Raw genomic sequence first — 18,675 nt, forward strand, 5'->3', positions numbered from 1 at the left:
CGGGCCCCTCACCCCCCCCAGCCCCCCCCCCCCCCCCCGCCGGGCCCCTCCCCTCCCCCTGGCCACCCCCCGGGGCGGGGCGGGGCCCCGGGCCCGACCCCCCCAGGGGGCCGGGCCCCTCACCCCCGGCGGGGCCCCGGCCACCCCCCCGGCGGGACCCTCCCCCTCCCCCTGGCCTGCTGCTGCTGCTGCCCCGGGTCCGCCCCCCCCCGGGCCCGAGCTCCCCACAGCCCCGGCCCCCCCCCCGCCTGCCCTGGGTCCAACCCCTGGGCCCCAGCCCCGGCCAGCCCGCACTGCCCCGGGCACCCCCCCCCCCCCCCACCCCCCGGGTCCTACCCCCTGCCCCGGCCACCCCCCCCCGCCTGCCCTGGGCCCGGTCGCCCCCACAGCCTCCCCCCCCCCGCCCCGCCACTCTCCCCCCCCCCCACCGGCCCGGTTCCCCCCCCCCCCACCTGCCCCGGGCCCAGTCACCCCCCGCAGCCTTCCGGCCCCCCCCGCAGCCTCGGTCACCGCCCCCCCCCCCGCTTGCCCCGGGTCCTACCCCCGGCCCCGGCCACCCCCCCCCCCGCCGGGCCCCCCACAACCCCCCGGCCCCGGTCACCCCCCCCCCCCGCCTGCCCCGGGTCCGACCCCCTCCCCCCCCCCCCGTGTCTGGTGTCGCCCCTGTGCTCCCTCCCCCGGCCCCAGTCACCCCCCACCTCCCGCAGGTCTGACCCCCACCTCCCCCTCAGCCCCGGGCCCCCCTCCCCGCCTCCTGTGTTTGGTGTTGCCCCCGCCCCCCCCCGGCCACAGTCGCCCCCCCTGGACTTCCCCCCCCCCCCGTGTCTGACCCCCCACCTCCCTCTCAGCCCTGGGCCCCCCCCCCGCTTTCTGTGCCTGGTGTCACCCTCGGGCTCCGGCCCCCCCCCCCCGGCTGCTGGGACCAGCCCGCGCCCTCGTGGAAGCCCCGCGAGCTCCCCTGTGCCCGCCTGCTACTCGCCACTGGGCACCCTGCTTCCAAGGCCGGGCCTGCGGGCTCCTGGCGCGTCTCGCCGTGCCTGCGAGGGGCCAGACCCTTCCCCCGAAATGCCCCTCCCTGGGGCAGCGCTGGTGTGTGGCCGCCTGCCACTGCAGGTTATGCACCGGCTCCCCAGGGGCAGGGCTGGGGACCTGGCTGCAGAGCCTGGAGCGAAACCCCCTGGGGAGGCTTCGCTGAGGGCTCTGCTCTAAAGCGTATTTAAGGGTTTTATACTGCAGAGCCCCCGGGTGTGTAACTGCTGGGATTCCTAACTGGAGTCATTTTAAAATGACTTTTTACATCCCCACTGGAAACTAAGGGTGTTAATGTGTTCAACTGTGTAACCCCTGAAAATGTCCTACGTGCGGGGGTGGCAGGCAACTCCTGGGGAGCCCCCTCCAAAAAATGCAGTCTTTACCCACCTTGTAGCCTAGTAAGAGAGAGGCTGTAGGAGTTAGGGCACTTCAAATCATGTTGGCAAACTCAATTGTTTTTAAAGGACCTGTTGCCTAATCTAGACAGACTATAATGCAAGGTCTCTCTCTTGTATTAGGGCTCTCCCATTAGTGTGGATTTGTGAGTCTCTGACCACTAAATTGTAGGAATGTAATAGTGTAGTTGGTTAAACAATTAACTGATAAGCAATGCTACTGTCTACATGCATCCCTGATTAACAAATTACACGCTTCTCAACACCCCTACTAAAATGTGGAGTCGTGTGTATACGCCTACCTTGTCTATGTTCATAGAATGCTGACTCACTTCAAGGGCTGTACCCTGAGGATATAACCTAAAAGAAACCATAACTGTGGTCATGTGATTAGGGAGCAATCTTGGCTGTAAATGAAAACACAAAACGGATCTGCGTTGTAGCTAATGGAAAATCATTTCTGCAATAACACCCTTCTCTCTTCTGGTTTACAAAAGAGATGGTCGAGGGTCTTTTTCGTGTGTAGCGGATCATCTTCCACAGACCACTGTTGGAATGTTCAGTTTCACTAAAATCTTATCAAGAAAGGCACTCCCCTAAATAGGGCATGACTCAAATTTTATAGTTTGGACAGGACAACTTTCTCAGCTACTCCTCAAACACTCTTTAAGTTTATTTCCTTTTCAAATGTTAATCTTCCTGAAGTTTTTGAGGGCAGAGGCAGGTAAGGCGGTAGGCAGCATTGTAGTAAAGTGGAGAGCTCTTGTGTCCTGTATTTCTAACAATCCATTTTGGTTGAAGGGAGAAATCTTTGTGGAGCAAAAGCACGCTAAGGTAACCAAGAGACTATAGAATATGGCTGGGAAGAGGCCGGAGATGTCTTTTCTGGTCTTTTCTGATCTGGGTCCACTCTTGTCATTGCAATCCTCTTGTTTCCATGTGTTTTCATATCTCTCCTTGGGGTGGGTGGGAGGCAAGTCTGTAAAGCCAGATGAAGACAGACATTGTTTACTTCCCCAGCTTTATATAGAATTTTCCAAAGGCAGGAAAACTTGTGGAAAGTACAAAATTCAAGATGAATTCCAGCACCAGGTGACTTGGTCACATGTCTTTATAGCACCACAGAGTCCATGAGTTAATAGCAGTGTAGCGAAAGGACTCTCTACTCTAGTCAAGGATCTCTCTCTAATGGGTCATTAGCTCCACGTCTGGCTTCTTCATCGTTATTCCTGCAGGGGTGGTAATAGGTTTTCTCAACATGAACACATTGATAAATCTACAGTCAGTATTCATCAAGAAAGTCATTGCCAACAGGTGGCTGAGCAAAACTGGTGTTCTTTTTAAAGCTTTTATGTAATTGCAGATCTGAGCGTTGAGCCCTGGCATAACCTGCTTTCCCAACAATTAATAAACACTGGACTAAAATCATGTTTTCAAAGTTAAATGTTAGAACATCCCACAATGGGCCTGCATGGAAAAGAGGTTGTCGTAATACTGTTTAGTCTCTGAAGTATGTTGTGGAACCTGTGGAAGCCCTTGAGATCCTGGCATGAAAGTCCCCTGTTGATACACCGGGTGCTAGGCCACAAGAGTTGCACTTATGGCAAGAATATGGACATAGAATGGGAATACACTGAGGGTATGGTGCTGTTTCTCCAGTTTTCTGAGACAAAGCACGAGTGAACAGTGAATAGGGAGGAAGCTGTTGCACTTTACACTATAGTTAATTAGACAAGCAAAACTATTGAAGGTTTTTGGGGTTATTTTGGAATATGTAGTGCTGCCTAGCTGCAAAGATATAGCACAGTCAAATGTGCATGTAGTGTTTATTTTCAAAACTTGTATGAAGTGGCGGATAGAGGGCAGGGCGAGCGGGGCAGCCGCCCCGGGCCCTGCTCTTCAAGAAGCCCCGCGCATGAGCCGTGGCGCCACTGTGCATGCGCGTGACACCACTGCGCATGCGCCGTGTCAAAGGGGGGGCCCCGCAAAATTGTGCTGCCCTGGACCCCACAAAATCCTCATCTGCCCCTGCTTGTATGGCTCACTTTTTTTAAACTCAACAGCAGTGTGAGCTGTTGAGCACTGTTAGCTCTGGACAATCGTATGTAGTGGTGTCTCTCTGACTTGGGGGAGAGTGACATTTCAAGAGCAGATCTAGAGGCTTATGTGCATAGTTTGGGACAATGGTTCTGTCAGCTCTCTCACTAGTCACCTTTTAAACTGGCTTATTGGGGATCTCAGCTTGCCAGGTAGGGCTGTAAAATCTAGTGAACTTTTTAAAACGGGTTAAATGTTTAAATTTAAACAGGGATCCGGTAGGTGGAGGGTCACTCCATCCTGGCTGGGCTACTGGTTAACCACTTATGCAGTAAGAATCACCTGGTAAGAGTGATGATTACTGGGTAACTGGTTCACCATTTAACCCTTTATATCCCTACTTCCAGGAGCCCCCCCACCCCCCTTAATAAAAGGTGGGGGTGAGAGTTTACAATTTTTACTTTCTAAAATCTTAACAAACTTACTCGAAGCAAAATACTGACATGGTTTTCTTTTTTCCCCTTTCCACAGCTTGTCACCAGTACACAAACAAAACTTGTGAAGAGTGCCTGAAAAATGTCACCGTAAGTAGTAGATTTGTGAGAGTGAGCTTGCTGTGTCAACATAACATTAAAAAAATGAGTGGAGATTGCCTGTCTCCTAGAGCTGGAAGGGACCTTGGAAGGTCATTGAGTCCAGTCCTCTGCCTTCCCAGCAGGACCAAGTACCATCCCTGACAGATTTTTGCCCCAAATCCCTAAATGGCCTCTGCAAGGATTGAACTCATAACCCTGGGTTTAGCAGGCCAATGTTCAAACCACTGAGCTATCTCTCCCCCTTAGGTTTGGTGTTTTTGAAGCATTGAGTGTAGGCATAGCTTGACTTCTGTTTGGAGGGGCTGAGGGATTTGGGCCAACTCCTCATGGCAGGGTTGAGGAAGGCAGTGTCGCCTCCCAGCCTGGCAGGGTTGCAGGTGGTGGGAGGTCAGCTCAAAAAGTTTGAAAACTGCTCAAGGTGCAGGCAGAGAGCAGTTTGGGTTAGGAAGAGGGGAAATGGGGCTCCCTTGTGGTCACTGCTCCCCAGGCGGCTCTGCAGCAGGGCACAGGATGTTGTGGCTGCCGGCTTCGGGCACTGGCCAGAGCGGCAGCTACTTGCACTGTCAGACTCTGGCCCCCTGCCTCGGGGTGGAGAGAGGAGGGAGTATGTGTGTGGGGAGTGGCACTGCTCTTCAGATTACTCTGCTCTGGCCCTGTGGGGAGGGGAGGTTACCAGTGCTCAGGGCTTCAGAGTCTGGGCTCCAGCTCTTGCTTCCAGCTGCAGGGTCCCTGAAAGGGCTCAAGGCCCCCAGGGGCTGTGGAGAACTGCTGGTTCACACAATCTTCCAGGTGTGTTTGATCCAATAAACCGACATGCCCTGCTTCACAACCTGAGAGTACCAATAGAAACGTGGCTCTGCTCAGCCCTCCAGAACGAGTTCCGCGTTCCAGCTCCTCCACTGTTCCTTTCTTCCGCGACCCAGCCTTAGCCTAGAACTTGTGGCATCAGTGGGAACAGCTTCTTTGTGTGGCCGTGGTTCTCTTTTTGTGGGGTTCTGGCTATTGAGTTTGATGAAGCCAGCCCTCTGAGACTGCAGCAGTCGTGTCCTTAGCCTGTCAAATCCCGAGACCCTCTTGAAAGCTTGTCACATCTCTCTTGGGCCTGTGCACAACACATTGCATGTCTTCCTCAGGGCACACATTTTAGTCCTCGTATCGTAACTTGTTGGAAAGCCAGAGAGGAAAATCTGTCTCTGACGCACGGACACACACACACACACACACGGACGGTAACTGAGGAGCGATGGGATGAATCTCAGGGTTCTGTTTCTGAGCCCCAGTCGCTTGGTGTGTGGATACTAGGATACACTTAACTATCTGTGAAATTCCTTCTGCTCCCAGCCCTGATCAACTTGTGGTGAGGCAAGAAGGCGGCATTTTATTTGGAGTTTGTGAGAGGTCTCTAATGTACATTGCGGTGCCTGCGTATTTCCTGATATTACCAATCAAATCTTTGATAAGCTTCTCTTTAAACACCTCGTGATGCACTTCTTGTAGCAGCCTCTAATCAGATGATAGTCTTGTGAGTGCTCAAGTCTAGCTGCATTGCCCATTGTTCTAGGACCACAGGACTGCGCATGACCACATCATGATTAACTGTCTTGTACAGTTTCCTCTACGAGGTGGGATTTGTACCAATGGCTAGCTCCTGTATGAGGAGATAGCAACTAATGCTCAGAATTTACTAACCGGGTATATTGGAACAATAGCTGGGTTAGATTTGATAGGTAGGCAGCAGGACAGACTTGATTCCCCCGACTTTGGTTCCCCCATCAAATAATAGAAATAGGGCTCGGTTGTGGTTGGAGGTGGCGGAGGTACTGGGACGAATGGAAGCTGGGGAAAGTTATCAAACGTTGGTCTTAAAGTCAGCAGACTTTGTTCAGGTTCCAGTGGGGCTAAATTCTTCCTTCAGTCGGTTAAACCTTTAATTGGTTCTAAAAGGGTTCTCGGACAAGGCTCTGGCTATGCTGCAGCTCCAGACCGCTTTGAAACCGTCGTCATAGGCCCTGTCTACACTGCCAAAAACACCACAGTCTGTGGTGCCGCTCTTTAGAGCAGTGCCTCGCATTGGGGCCATGGGGAAAGGAGGGCAGCTGTACATTTCCCCCCCCCCCCCAAAAAAAAAGCATGTGGAACACCTGTTAAACACTGTGCACTCACATGCATCCTGTTTCACAGGCGTTTAAACTGCCAGCCTGACCACATTGACTTGGATCAAGTCCTACGTGCCAGACGCATAGAAGGCACAGCTGCGTTGGCTCCTTCGATTTATCTCTCACTCAAAATGTTAAGAATCCCGCACACTTAGGTCCTTGCCTCAGCAAACAAAAAAGGCATGTTCCTTTGCCAAAGAGCTCCTCTAAATACAAAGCAAGATGCAGCTATCGTTGGTAAAGGATGCAGGGGGTGGTAGGGCGTATGCCACACTAAGATCACAGGTGGGTAAGATGTGCACACAGCTAAACTAAGTCCTGGCTTAGGGTGTTGTTTCCATTTATTTATAGAGTTTCCTCGCTTTATTTATTCAACGCCTTCATCTAGGAAGTGCATTTGGGCCTTTTGTCTTGCAAAAATGGGCTGTAACTATTATAAATCCATAGCTGCATAGAAAGCTTCTTTCCGGACAGACTTAGCTGAGGCATACTTTCCATACCATCAAACAGCAGCAATGCTTTCTGGAGAAATACTTTCTAGCAAAGTTCAAGGCACTGACAATACTGCACTTTTGAAACAGTTTGCAAGTCAAGAAAGATACAGGCAGTCCCCGACTTACCCGGATCCGACTTACGTCGGATCCGCACTTACGAAAGGGGCTTTTCTCGCCCCGGAGCTCATGGGCGGCGGGACTGCCCAGAGTGGAGCGGTCCCATCACCGCGTCCTCCAGGGCGAGAAAAGCTGCTCCGGGTCTCCCTGGTGTGCTGGGGGGGACTCCCCAGCACAGCAGGGAGACAGGAGCAAAGCCGCAGAGGCGGCGGGACCTCTGCGCCTCCGCGGCTTTGCTCGGGTCTCCCTGGTCTGCTGGGGGGCGGAGGGGGCGCAGCTAGTGCGCTCCCCCCCCCAGCAGACCAGGCTTTTGTTGCGGGATGCCTGGGGTAGAGCAGCTGGAGTGCTGCCGGGTTGGTCCTGCGGGGACCTACCCGGCAGTGCCCCAGCTATTCTGTCCCAGGAGTCCAGATTCAGCCGCTGTTGAAACTGATCAGCGGCTGATTCCAGGAAGCCGGGGGCAGAGCAACTCTGCCTAGGGCTTCCTGTAGACAGCCGCTGATCAGTTTCAGCAGCGGCTGAATCTGGAGCCAGTTCCGATTTACATACAAATTCAACTTAAGAACAAACCTATAGTCCCTATCTTGTACGTAACCCGGGGACTGCCTGTACTGCGCTTTCACAATGCCTCAGGAGTCTGCTGTTCTGTATCCCCATAGCACAGTGTAACTTAGCACTTAGCCATTGTAGGTCTCCACAATACTTTAACTGTCAATTATCAAATACAGGTCACTCACATCAGCCCTGTGCACTTGTCTCGCTATATTCCGATATATCTGCATGTCCTACATCTTGGTTTGCAAGCTTGCCTGGCTTGAATTCCAGCGAAGAGCATTGCATCGCTTATGCTACCTAGTATTATCATGGCATCCAAATCCTCTTGCACTTCCAGCTCACTTGCTTTGCTTCTCTTTCAGTGTCTGTGGTGCAGCAGCAGCAAGAGGTGCGTGGATTACCCGGTTAAAAACCTTCTCCCGCCTCGCTCTCTCTGTGAGCTGAGTTCTGCACGCTGGGGAGTCTGCTGGGGTAAGTGGATTTTACTTCAGTGACTTCTGGAAAACATAGTCACTTCAGATGGCTGGCACCATATTAGTTCAGTAGCCTCTGTTGCTTGTTACACCTGTTGTAAGAAGAGGAACTTCCAAGTGTCACTAGGGTGATGCTGCGCTGTGTTAGCAGAGACCCTCGCTATACCAAGTGTTTTCAAAGACCACCTCTTCATGCAGAGTCTTCTGGACCATCTCCTTTTCTGCTGGCAATAGAATAACTCCGTGGATAAGTAGGATTTGACTACAGGTCTGTGGATAAGTAGGATTTGAACACGAGGTAGCTTCTGTATGTCGTTAGGGGCTGGGTGAAATGAACCAGGTGTCAGAGGGACATCAGCAAGTGCTTCATACACCACTGGTGTCAGTAGCCTTGCCTCGCCTCTGGGAACTGGAGTCCAGGTTGTCCTCTTCTGTGGTGAAGAGCAGATGAGTTCTGTACAGCAAATGTTGCAAGACAAACGGCAACGTGCAAGCTATACTTCCCTGTGTGTGGCTCTTTGGTGGCCTTTTTTTAAGGCTAGAAAAGACCTGTATTAGTATCTGGTTTGATGTCCTATACTGGTCATAGAAGTTTACTGGGCTAAATGGGCATTAACCAAGGGTACTTCTATACTGCACGTTTATTTCGAAATAAGCTATTTCAGAATAACTATTCCGAAATAGCACGTCTACGCTGCAGGGAAGCCTCAAAATTAGTCCAAGGCGGGCTTCCCTAATGTTGATGTGCTACCTTGATTTCAAGCCCCAGGAGGTACTGGGGAGGAAGAACTTGGAACGGCCCTGGGGAGGGGCTATTTCAAAATAGCAGCACTGGAGCGTCTACATGTTCCTTATTTTGAAATAGCTCTTTCGGAATAGGCGGTATTCTCGTGGAATGAGGTTTACAGATTTCTGAATAAGCCATCCGTTATTTTGAAATTATTTTTGAAATAACGGAATGGCTGTGTAGACGCTCGCGTTGTTATTTCGAAATAACGCTAGCTATCTCGAAATAATGGTGCAGCGTGTAGACACCCCAAGTGACTTGTGGCTGGACCATCTTCTTAAACATCCAGTCATGAGTTAAAGTCCCCAAGCGACTCGGCACTTGCCTTAGCCACTGAAATGGATTAAGGATAATTGTCCCCTTAAAAATCTGCATCTTGGTCCTAGATTTACATGACTGAGCTCGCGGTCAATATCCTCTAGCAAGCTGGAGAACCCCTGCACATGCAGTGGTGTTGTAGTCCATGAAGAACAGCTCCATGTGGCTCTAACATGTCTCTCGCCACCAGAAGTTAGTCCAATAAAATACATTACCTGACCCAGTATTTGTGCCTGATATGGTCCACAGTTTTTCAGCCTCCCATTCCTGTAGGTGCAGGCACCTCTTCCTGTCTTTGGTGAACTGGGTAGGCCTGTATAGGGAATCATGTGGCACATCTGCAGGTATCTAGAAGCTATACACGCTTTAATAATGGCTTCCCCTCCCTTTTGTGTCACTGCACACGGTAGTGATCCCTTCATTAACGGACCTAACAGAATCCCTTCTTTAAAAAGATCTAAAAGATGCTCTAGACGTGGCATTAGAAGGCAGAATAATGGGGTGAAATTCTCTGGCCTGTGTTATGCAGGTCAGATTGTCATCATAGATCCTTCTGGCTTGGAGTCTATGAATGAAGTTCCTCACATGCAGCAGGCTTGAGGGCAGAGACAAAAATGCACTGTTGTCCGCTGGCCAGTGATCCCGGACGTGGCTGGCCTAGTTCTCCTCGGGGTAGCTTGCAAGGCTTTGGCTTTGTTAATGTTTCAGTAGAGGTTACGTAAAGCGAGTCATTGAGTTGGATTTTCATGAAGGAACTGAAGTGCCTTGTCAGACATCTCTTGTGCCTTTAGAGCAAAGTGCGCGTTTGTTGTGTGATGGCTTCTGTTGTCCCCAGCCTTGGGGGAGGGACCAGTCAGGGGTCTGACTAAAATACTAAGCGTATGAGGAATCCTAGTAAGGGGGGGGGGGGGGACACAAAATATTCCTAAATTCTAAATGAGTGTCCTGCAAAGGACTGATCCCTGCCTTTTAATCGCTTGAAGGAACAAAATGTATCCGCTGCTGAGCTGGATTTTGTGATTTAAAGTAAAAGGTTCGGAAATGTGACTAGTCCCAGGGAGGCGCAGAAACAGGCAAACTATTACTAAATATCTTTGAAACTTTTATTAAAGGGCTTCTACGTATAAATTATGATTTTATCAATTTCTTACATACGTAGGCACCAAATAATTATTAGAATGTCCAATAAGCAAAATGCAATACAGTAAAGAAACTTCCTTGAGGTTTCTCTAAATCCCAATAGTTGTTAACAAGGGACTAGGGATTATTAACAGTTACATTTACATCAGTGTTACTTATCAGACTAATCATTTATCTGAAACTTTTAACACTACTACTTAACAATACCTCTAAACAATTTCAGATAACAATACTTACATTGAACAGACACACAAACTACAACAACAACATATTTGGTATGCGTTATATTTGGTATACGTTACGCTCTACAGGAACTCATTTGGTTCAGTGAGCGGGAGGTGGCCCTCGGGTGATCAGTCCTCGGACCTGGCTCATATTCTGCCTTGCAATGTTTATTCGGGATTCCTCAATTTGATACAGGAGGGGAAGCTGTTTTATAGAGAGAGCTTTTGCATGCTTTTTGTGATAGGCTAGCAGACCCTGTCTGTTAAGGGACAGGAGTAAGGGGGTGAGATGGTTTCCTGTTTTTCCTTTTCTGCCTTATCGGGCATGGCACAGTCAGCACAACCAGCATGAACTTTTCGGGTCTGGTTTTGGTTCCTGTTCATCGCTGATCTTTAAGTTACATAGTGTAAGGGTTTTTCATCAAGGGGAAGTTGACCTTTTGCTTGGATGGCAATACGCACGAGAGGCGTGGCCAGCAAAGAGCCTGCTTCCACAGATTTGTACAGCAACGTGCTCTTTGGCAGTTCAGTAACAGGTGTGGTACACCCAGTTTCGTTTGCTGCTGATGGATGGGGATCGTTACCCAGGAAAACTTCACAGCATGGAGTGGAAAATCGACTCTCTTGCCTGATCCGGGGGTGGAACCCAGGCCGTAGCATCCTGAGTATTGGCTTACAGACTCTGCTGCTGCCGTGAGGCATCAGTTGCAGCCTTTGAGGGTATAAAAAACGGAGAGGAGGGCAGAGCCTAGCAAACAGTGACTGAAATTAACTTTGGCTACATTCTGAGCTGGGCTGGATTTAATGCAGATGTTTCAATTTCAGCTAGATCCAAAAGCTCTGCTACTCAAGTCTCTCCTGCAATTTTTAGATAATAGACTTAACCCCTTCTCCTCTCCCCCCCCCCTGCATTGAGGGGAAGGAAGATGGGCTTCCAGTCTGGACTTGCACTTAATTCCCATTTGTGATATGCCGTCTCCTTGGCCTGCCTCTGAAGTGGTATCGTCCAGAGAGAGGAGGCAGCGGGATGTGGAGGCAGGTCCATGGAACCGGCTCCCCATGCGTTATTGACTCCCACCTGCCCCTCGCCCTCCTGCCTCTGATACAGAGGCAGCAAGATCGGGGGGGGGGGGGGGGGGAATGCATGTTGTCAACAGGATTAACCGGTTAATCGTGTGGTCATCTACACATTGGCATCCTTGTGTGTGTGGGAGGGTTCTGTCCATCTTGGCCCAAGAGTTGGTGATTGTTGTCAGATACACATTGCACCAAGGAAGGAATCAGACTTGCTCTTGAACTTGTCCAGGAAGTTTGTTCTGGAACTGGGTTTCTACCTACGAGTCAAAGATCCTCCATTTCTAGTCACGTTCTCATTGACGTGGTGTTGGTATACAGGGAATCATCAGGCCTTTTTGGATTTCTATGACCTTGTGAAGAAAGCCATTTTAATGCTCGTGTTTTGTTTTCTGCTTCTAGGGCAGCTTAAATAAGACCTGCTACCAGTAGTATGACTGCCATAAAACTGCTTAAAAACAGCTTCATAATTTAACTACATGTTCTGACTTCAGTTGGTGCTGTTGCATATTTTTCAAGTTGGTTACAGCAAAATAAACAACTTTTTTTTTATATGTGACTGTATTTAAATTGCCCCATCCTGCAAGCATACAACCAGGTGATACGTGTTATCACAGGGGCATTGTCTGACCCCTCAGAACACATTGGTATCTTCGCAAGTTCTTGATAGCTGCTGTAATAGCTATAACTTGGTGTACAGTTATGCTACGGTTGCCAGTTTGGCTTGGATACATTCCTAAAGGTGTCGTCGTGTTACAATCTTTAATTTAAAGATTTGATCTTTTAATTCCTGTAGACAATCTTGGAGGACTGACAAGCCTAAGTTATGCATCAGTTAATTGTAGAACACCTGTATGCTCTGGTAACCTTCTTGCTTGTAGTCGTCCGATATCTGCACTGCTTTCTAAACAAAACAAATGGGTCAAGCTAATATAAATGTTTTAAAGCGAAACCAATGGCTTCTGTGTCATAACTCACTGTCCTCAAGATTGTAATTCTCGCTTAACATCTTCCAGTTTTGTGTTTACCAATGTTTTCTCCTGTCCAGTGAACTTTGAAGCCTTGATCATCACAATGTCCGTGGTAGGAGGCGTGATCCTTGTCTCTCTCTGCATCTGCTGCTACTGCTGCTGCAGGAAGAAGAGGAGCAAAAAGCAAGTATCTGAAAGGCTGATCCCTACTGCAGCTCTCTAAAAGAGCTGCACAAAGCTTAAGTAGATGCTAAAACGCTGGTGAGTGCCAAACACACTGACTGCCTGTTGTTTCTGCCAGGCCAGACAAAGAGGATGAAAAGGCTGCCAGGGAGAAGGAACAGAGGCGAGTACGTCAAGAAGAGAGGTGAGTACCCCATGGGAGGAAACTGGCAAAGCAGAATAGATCACCTTCTACCTAAAATAACTTTCCATGAACAGCTCGGCACACCTGTCTCCATACTGGAGACATGGGACGGCATAGCGGTGAAATACCCATCTATTGTGCGTATACCAGTCTCCCCACAGCATGAGGCAGTGGTTGGTCAGTAATTTAAATGTATCGTTGCGCACACAGTCCTTGGTGCCTGCCACTTCTGGCTAAGGATAATGTCACGTTCACCTTGAGCAAGCATCTCTGGAGACTGTTGCCATGGGTGACCAGTTGAGATTATAATGCAGCTTGGCAACATCCTTTTAAATTGACGATTAAACGTGAGACGATTTGGAAGCATTGGTTTACTAACTTCTTAGACTTTGAAACTGTTTCTGATCCTCTTAGTGGCAAGGTGGGTGAGGCAATATCTTCTACTGCACTTCTGTCGGGGTGAGAGAAGCTTTTGTGCCTCTCTGCTCTTCAGCATCTGTGTAAACTTAAAAGCTTGTGTCTCTCAACAGAAGTTGGTCCAGTAAAAGACTCTGTCGTCCACCTTGTGTCTCTAATAATAACTCCTGGGAGCAATGGCTACAACACTGCATCCTTAGTTGCTTCCATTTATTTATTATTATCTGACCTGGATCTTTCTGATAGGCTTGCTCTCGTGTCCTGAGTTGCTGCATTTGATGCTCTTTCTCCAGGCCTTTTGGGGGCAGGGAAACACAATCTGTATGCAGACTGGTAACTGTCTAACCCGATAGATACTGGTTCCAGACAGGGGTACTTAGAAGGGAAAAGGTCAGGAGGAGACAACTTCATTAGTTTATACTTCTTAAAGTCTCTCTCTTATGGCTTTTTTGTAGGAGAGCAGAGATGAAATCTCGCCATGATGAAATCCGGAAGAAATACGGTAAACCTCCTGATTTTGCAAGTGACGGTCTCTTTCAAGTGCTTCTTCAAATCTTTGTATTGCACTAAAGTTCTTGTGATCCCTTGCCATAAACAAAACACTGGCTGGTGGACAGGCACCCAAATGATCAGTTGCACTTTAGCTATGATAGCAATTGCTGTGTTCCTCCCTAGTATGTGTTTGGTATGGTACCCCGTACCACCTATTAGTGAGCAGGAGGGGAACAGAAACTGTATAATTATAAAGCTGTGAAGTCACCTGTTCATTACGTTATACCAAATTGCTTTTCACGAGACTTCAGTTACACTCCACAAAGGTCAGACGGAGGCCACAGCACTTTTACGGTGAACACTTCAGATGCAGCCCTTCTGCAGCTTGTTCTGTGGTTTTTCTCTGCTTTCCTGGGGTTGAATTGAAATCTGCTGAAACAAAGAGGAAGAGGAAGCTCTGACGTTCCAGGCGGGGTGCAGTAAGACTGATTTTCATGTGATTATAATTAGTCCCTAGTAATAGAGATACAGCCATGTTAGTCTAGTCTAGCTGAAACAAAAAATAGGACTATGTAGCACTTTAAAGACTAACAAGATGGTTTATTAGGTGATGAGCTTTTGTGGGCCAGACCCACTTCCTCAGATCAAATAGTGGAAGAAAATTGGCATGACCATATATACCAAAGGGATACAATAATAATAATAAAAAAGTGAACACGTATAAAAAGGACAAACCAAATTTCAGAACTGAGGGGGGGAGGTTATTGTCTGCGAGCTAACGATATTAGAGGTGATAATTGGGGAAGCCATCTTTGTAATGAGTAAGGTAATTAGCATCTTTGTTGAGACCCAGACGTAAAATGTCAAATTTAAGCATGAATGACAGTTCAGAGGTTTCTCTTTCAAGTCTAGTGTTAAAATGCCGTTGAAGCAGTATGCAGGTAATCAAGTCGTTGAGACAATGCCCTTTCTGGCTGAAATGGCAAGAAACTGTTTTTTCTTTGTGATCCTGTCTGATATCTGTTTTGTGGGCATTGATTCTTTGGCGAAGTGTCTGAGACGTTTGTCCAATGTTCGTTCAACATTGACATTTGTTCAACCAGAAAGGGCATTGTCTCAACGACTTGATTACCTGCATCTAAGATCAGCGTGCACTCAATTTATCCCCTTCTTCTTCCATCCCCACCTCCCTTCCAGCCCTGGAATAAATACATTAGTCTGACTGGAGCTTTTTTTCTTTTTCAGGCTTGTTTAAGGAAGAAAACCCTTACGCCAAATTTGAAAACAACTAGCCAGCCTCTTAGAACTGACAAGCAACACCAGAGCTCCTCTGCCTTTGCCGACTGGAGCTTTACTTCAGAGACTTAGAGACTTTGCATTCCAATCACCAAAAAACCAATCCTATTGCTGAGATGCATGATAGCCAGTTGCCAGAAAGAGTCATGTGCTTCAGTAGAAAGCTGTGGGCCAATTTGGGACAGGACCTACTGTAGATGCAATGAGCTATTACAATCGGTGAGACTGAACCAGAAAACTTTCTCTCGAAACGTTCCAGCGTGGCTCGCCAGACGGTGCAGTAGTGTCTGGGAGTCCATGGGAACTCTTTGCTAGTTGTGTTTGGCAAGTCAGACGCCTTTGTGGCAGTAGTTCTGTCTCTCGGACTGTAAGTAGCGCATCAAAATTATTCCACCATTCATTTATACCAAAACACCTGGTTTGCTCATTCACGCCAAACCGGCGGAATACAATGACTGTGAAGAGCAGCTCATTGGACCAGTCTTGCCCTACTCCTTCCTTGTCACCAAATAAAGCTTTAAATCTCAGAGCAGGGCACAACTAGGGTGTGTTGGTCCTATGTAAGGTAGAGCAGCAACCCAGAATATCAGGGTAGATGCATAAAAGAAGACTTCTTAGATCATCAAGGCCTTAACTGTGTCACTTAAAGTGCCTGGACAGTTGTGTGTGTTTTACTCAGCACCACTTTCAACTTGCGTAGGTTTTCTCTTTTTAATTATTCTGAGAAGGGGAAGGGAGTTGTTAGTTTTATTGGCAGGTCTCATTGAGTAGATGCTCATTCTCCTTTCAGAATTCCTTTTGTCTAGATGGCTTTTACTTATGTTTATCCTACCTCTGCTCTGTGCCTTTCTATGGCTTCTCCTGTAATAGTAATTCAAGACTGATATTTTGTAATACAAGACTTAGATGTAACACTAGTATTTTGATCCTTTAGCTAATATTATATAGACTGAAAAGCCTCAGCAATACTGACCTGATTACTCTTAAACCTGATTGTGCTGAAGCAAAGTAAATCCAAGTCTAATTTGCCTTCAGTAATGTGTTGGAAAATCCGTACTGTAGCCAGCGCAGCATGTAATCTCGAGAAGAATGTTCCAATAACCAAATAACCAGGTGCATGAAAGGGTGTTTGTCCAGAAGGTGCAACCGTTCAGCCTTTGGTTGAGTGGCGGTGTGGTTCATGCTCTCCATTTGATATTATAATCGGCACATGTAAGAGCCGTAGCCAGTTTTTCGGGTAGTTCTGCATTGTCCTAGGTAGCAGCATCTGGAATGTTGCCTGGTGCCTTAGGGCTGGAGCCAAGTAGCGAGAGAGAATTACTAGCCCGCATATTGAAAGTGCCACAGAGAAGCGGACAGATAGGCTGAACCGTGAGAATAGCCATAGTGGATGGGTTTTAGTCCTCTGTCAAACTCTGATTCAAAGAACTGACCCCACCGAGCAGCCACCTGGGGTTTTGAGGGTTTGGGAGTTTTTTTGGTTTGGACACTTCTGAACAGGTGAGGCAGCTTGGGGTTTTGTGTTTGTGTTGTTTTTTGAAAGTGGGCGGGCACATGAAGAAAACCAAGTGGTAATAACATTGTCGCCTTCCAGACCATCTGCTCGGAGAGCTCTTTCCAAGTCGAGGGCAATTGTCAGTGTACGAAAGAGCCATACCTATTTGGATTGAAAATACCAATTTTGTACTCCCAGGAAGCGATTTTTGTATAATCCTGTGCAAAGTCTTTTGAGTAAAACATGCCTGCCCTGAAGAGACTGGCTGGTGACTTGGGCTCCCTCTCCCTGTGACTTCTAAAAAGGAAGCTGGCGGTGAGATTTCAGTGCAGCAGCTGGGCTCCTGTAGTGGGTTCGGTGCCCAGCAATATTGTGTCATAACATTGCGCCGTTCCGGCTCTCAGATCTCCTGGAACGGCGCAAAGGCCACACCCTGGGGCTGCCCTTTGAACGGACTTCAAAGCACAGTCCTTGTGTGCGAAGACGTTACGGAAGTTGCTGGGTAGTGGGTCAGGGTAGGGCTGGAGGACGCAAGCACTGCCTCTTCTGCCAAGGACCCCTGTGGCCAGCCTCCCCCGCAGCGTAGGGGCAGGCTCCCCGCCCAGTGCACTCTCTGGCATGTGGCAGGGGAGCATGGGGAGAGTGAACTGCCCCAGCTGGCACAACTGAGGCCTGGGCAGCCCTGGAAGACTGGACTGGAGGGGATCAGCAGCTGTGCTGAAAGGGGGACTGGGGGGGACTGTGAGAGGGGCCAGCCTGGCCGTTTGGGCAGGCATTGCCTTCCTCTGCCTCTGATTCCTACCACCCCTGCTCAAGGGCAAAGTAGCACTGAGCCGTGCACACTGGAGCTACAGTGGCCTAGAGGCGGTAGCACTCTACCTTTCCCTCCTGCCGTCCGTTTCAGCCAAGCACGCCCCAGCTAAATGCATGGCCTGGCGAATGCGAAACCCATTCCGTGTGGGCAGTGCCGTGTGTTCCCTCTCAGGCAAACTGCTGCTTTGCACTGCCCTCTCTGGCATGGTGTTAGAGAAGGGGGTGCTGTTCTCTCACTTCAGAGTCCTATGTAGTGCCAAGGGGGCCCCCCGGGCTAGTCTAAAATGTGCACCCCTAACGTAGCTCTTCCCTAGCAAGAGCAGGGTTAGGCTAATTGCTAGGTGAGGCAGAGCCGGGTGTGATAACTTGACAAGAGAGTCGTAAGCTTCTGCCCTCCGCAGAGTTTCTCCGAAACTCTAGCTCTTGCTGCTAGGAAAAGCTGTCGAACGTTTCCTCTGTCTTGTGCTGGTTTCTGTCCACTGGCAGGAAGAAGCTACGTGGTATTAAAGTGACAGGCATGTGAAGCCGGGGCGTGTGCAGTCCAGTGCGGGCTGATGGCACACAGCACTGTGTGAGCTGGCCGCTCCCTCGGCAGCCAGTCCCAGCGCTCCTCCGCTGCTCGGGCATCCCCCAAATTCTAGGGGGACAAGCGCAGTGAGCAAAACTACCCTGTCTCAGGAGACCCACTTGGTTACGACAGTCTTGTGGCCTACTCACAAATTGAGGTTGCCCATCACTGTCTTAATGTGTTCATGTCTGTCTTGTTGGGGGGGGACAGGGGTGGGTTTGACTCCCAATCTGGGGCTTGGAAGAGCAGGATGGGTACACGTCCTGCTTAATTTTCTTAAAAAAAAAAAAAATCACGTAAGCGTTGCTCTACAGTAAATGGTGCCAGAACCATTCACTGGATTCGCTTCGTCCATTTGCTTTTTGCTGCCATGCAAGGAAAATAAAATTTCGGGGGGGAGGAGCAGGGGTGGTTGGCTAGTGCCCTAATCTGGAAGCCTGCTCATTTACTTCAGAATACAAAGTGTGTGTCCTACAATGAGTTCAGTAATCTGGAGAGTGGGGGAGGTTTGAGTGGCAGCTGTCTACCTCCTAGCCTGTCTGTGTGCGTGACTCATGCCGGATATCTGGGCAGGTGGGCCTAGTTCATGTGAGGCGACATGGGGCAAATTTACGTAACACTTTTTCAAGGGGTGTAAGCTGGCCCAGGAGCCGAGGATTCCTGGTCTTCCAGTGAGCCTGGGAATCGACTTCTGTGCGTGCCTTTCGCAGCGCTCATGGCATCTCCCTAGCCCGGGAGCCTGGTGCATCTTACAAATCAGGTGCCCGTTGCCCAGCCTGGCTTACTTCCGTCACAACCGCCACTAGAACCCTGATCTCTACCTCAGGACGCTGGGGTGTGTGAACCCTGCGCTGGGGC

At 49.3% G+C, this 18,675-nt stretch overlaps 1 protein-coding gene across 1 annotated transcript; it reads left to right on the top strand.

Annotated features, from left to right (window-relative positions):
- Positions 1-3,892: 3,892 nt before the first annotated feature.
- Positions 3,893-16,693, top strand: PTTG1IP (PTTG1 interacting protein). The gene is made up of 6 exons (XM_089780906.1): positions 3,893-4,048; positions 7,745-7,853; positions 12,447-12,552; positions 12,671-12,736; positions 13,609-13,655; positions 14,891-16,693. The coding sequence occupies exons 1-6, from the start codon at positions 3,968-3,970 to the stop codon at positions 14,935-14,937; spliced, it is 456 nt and encodes a 151-aa protein (XP_089637032.1). The 5' UTR covers positions 3,893-3,967; the 3' UTR covers positions 14,938-16,693.
- The last annotated feature ends 1,982 nt before the right edge of the window (positions 16,694-18,675 follow it).

This window comes from Pelodiscus sinensis, chromosome 10 (assembly GCF_052426305.1).
Source record: "Pelodiscus sinensis isolate ZL-2025 chromosome 10, ASM5242630v1, whole genome shotgun sequence".
NCBI lineage: Eukaryota > Metazoa > Chordata > Testudines > Trionychidae > Pelodiscus > Pelodiscus sinensis.

Excerpts from the sequence above, each read along its gene's own strand:
- PTTG1IP (XM_089780906.1), top strand. The coding sequence starts at position 3,968 with ATGGTTTTCTTTTTTCCCCTTTCCACAGCTTGTCACCAGTACACAAAC. Across the intron at positions 4,049-7,744 it reads AGTGCCTGAAAAATGTCACC|TGTCTGTGGTGCAGCAGCAG; the intron begins GTAAGTAGTAGA and ends CTTCTCTTTCAG. Across the intron at positions 12,737-13,608 it reads CGAGTACGTCAAGAAGAGAG|GAGAGCAGAGATGAAATCTC; the intron begins GTGAGTACCCCA and ends GCTTTTTTGTAG.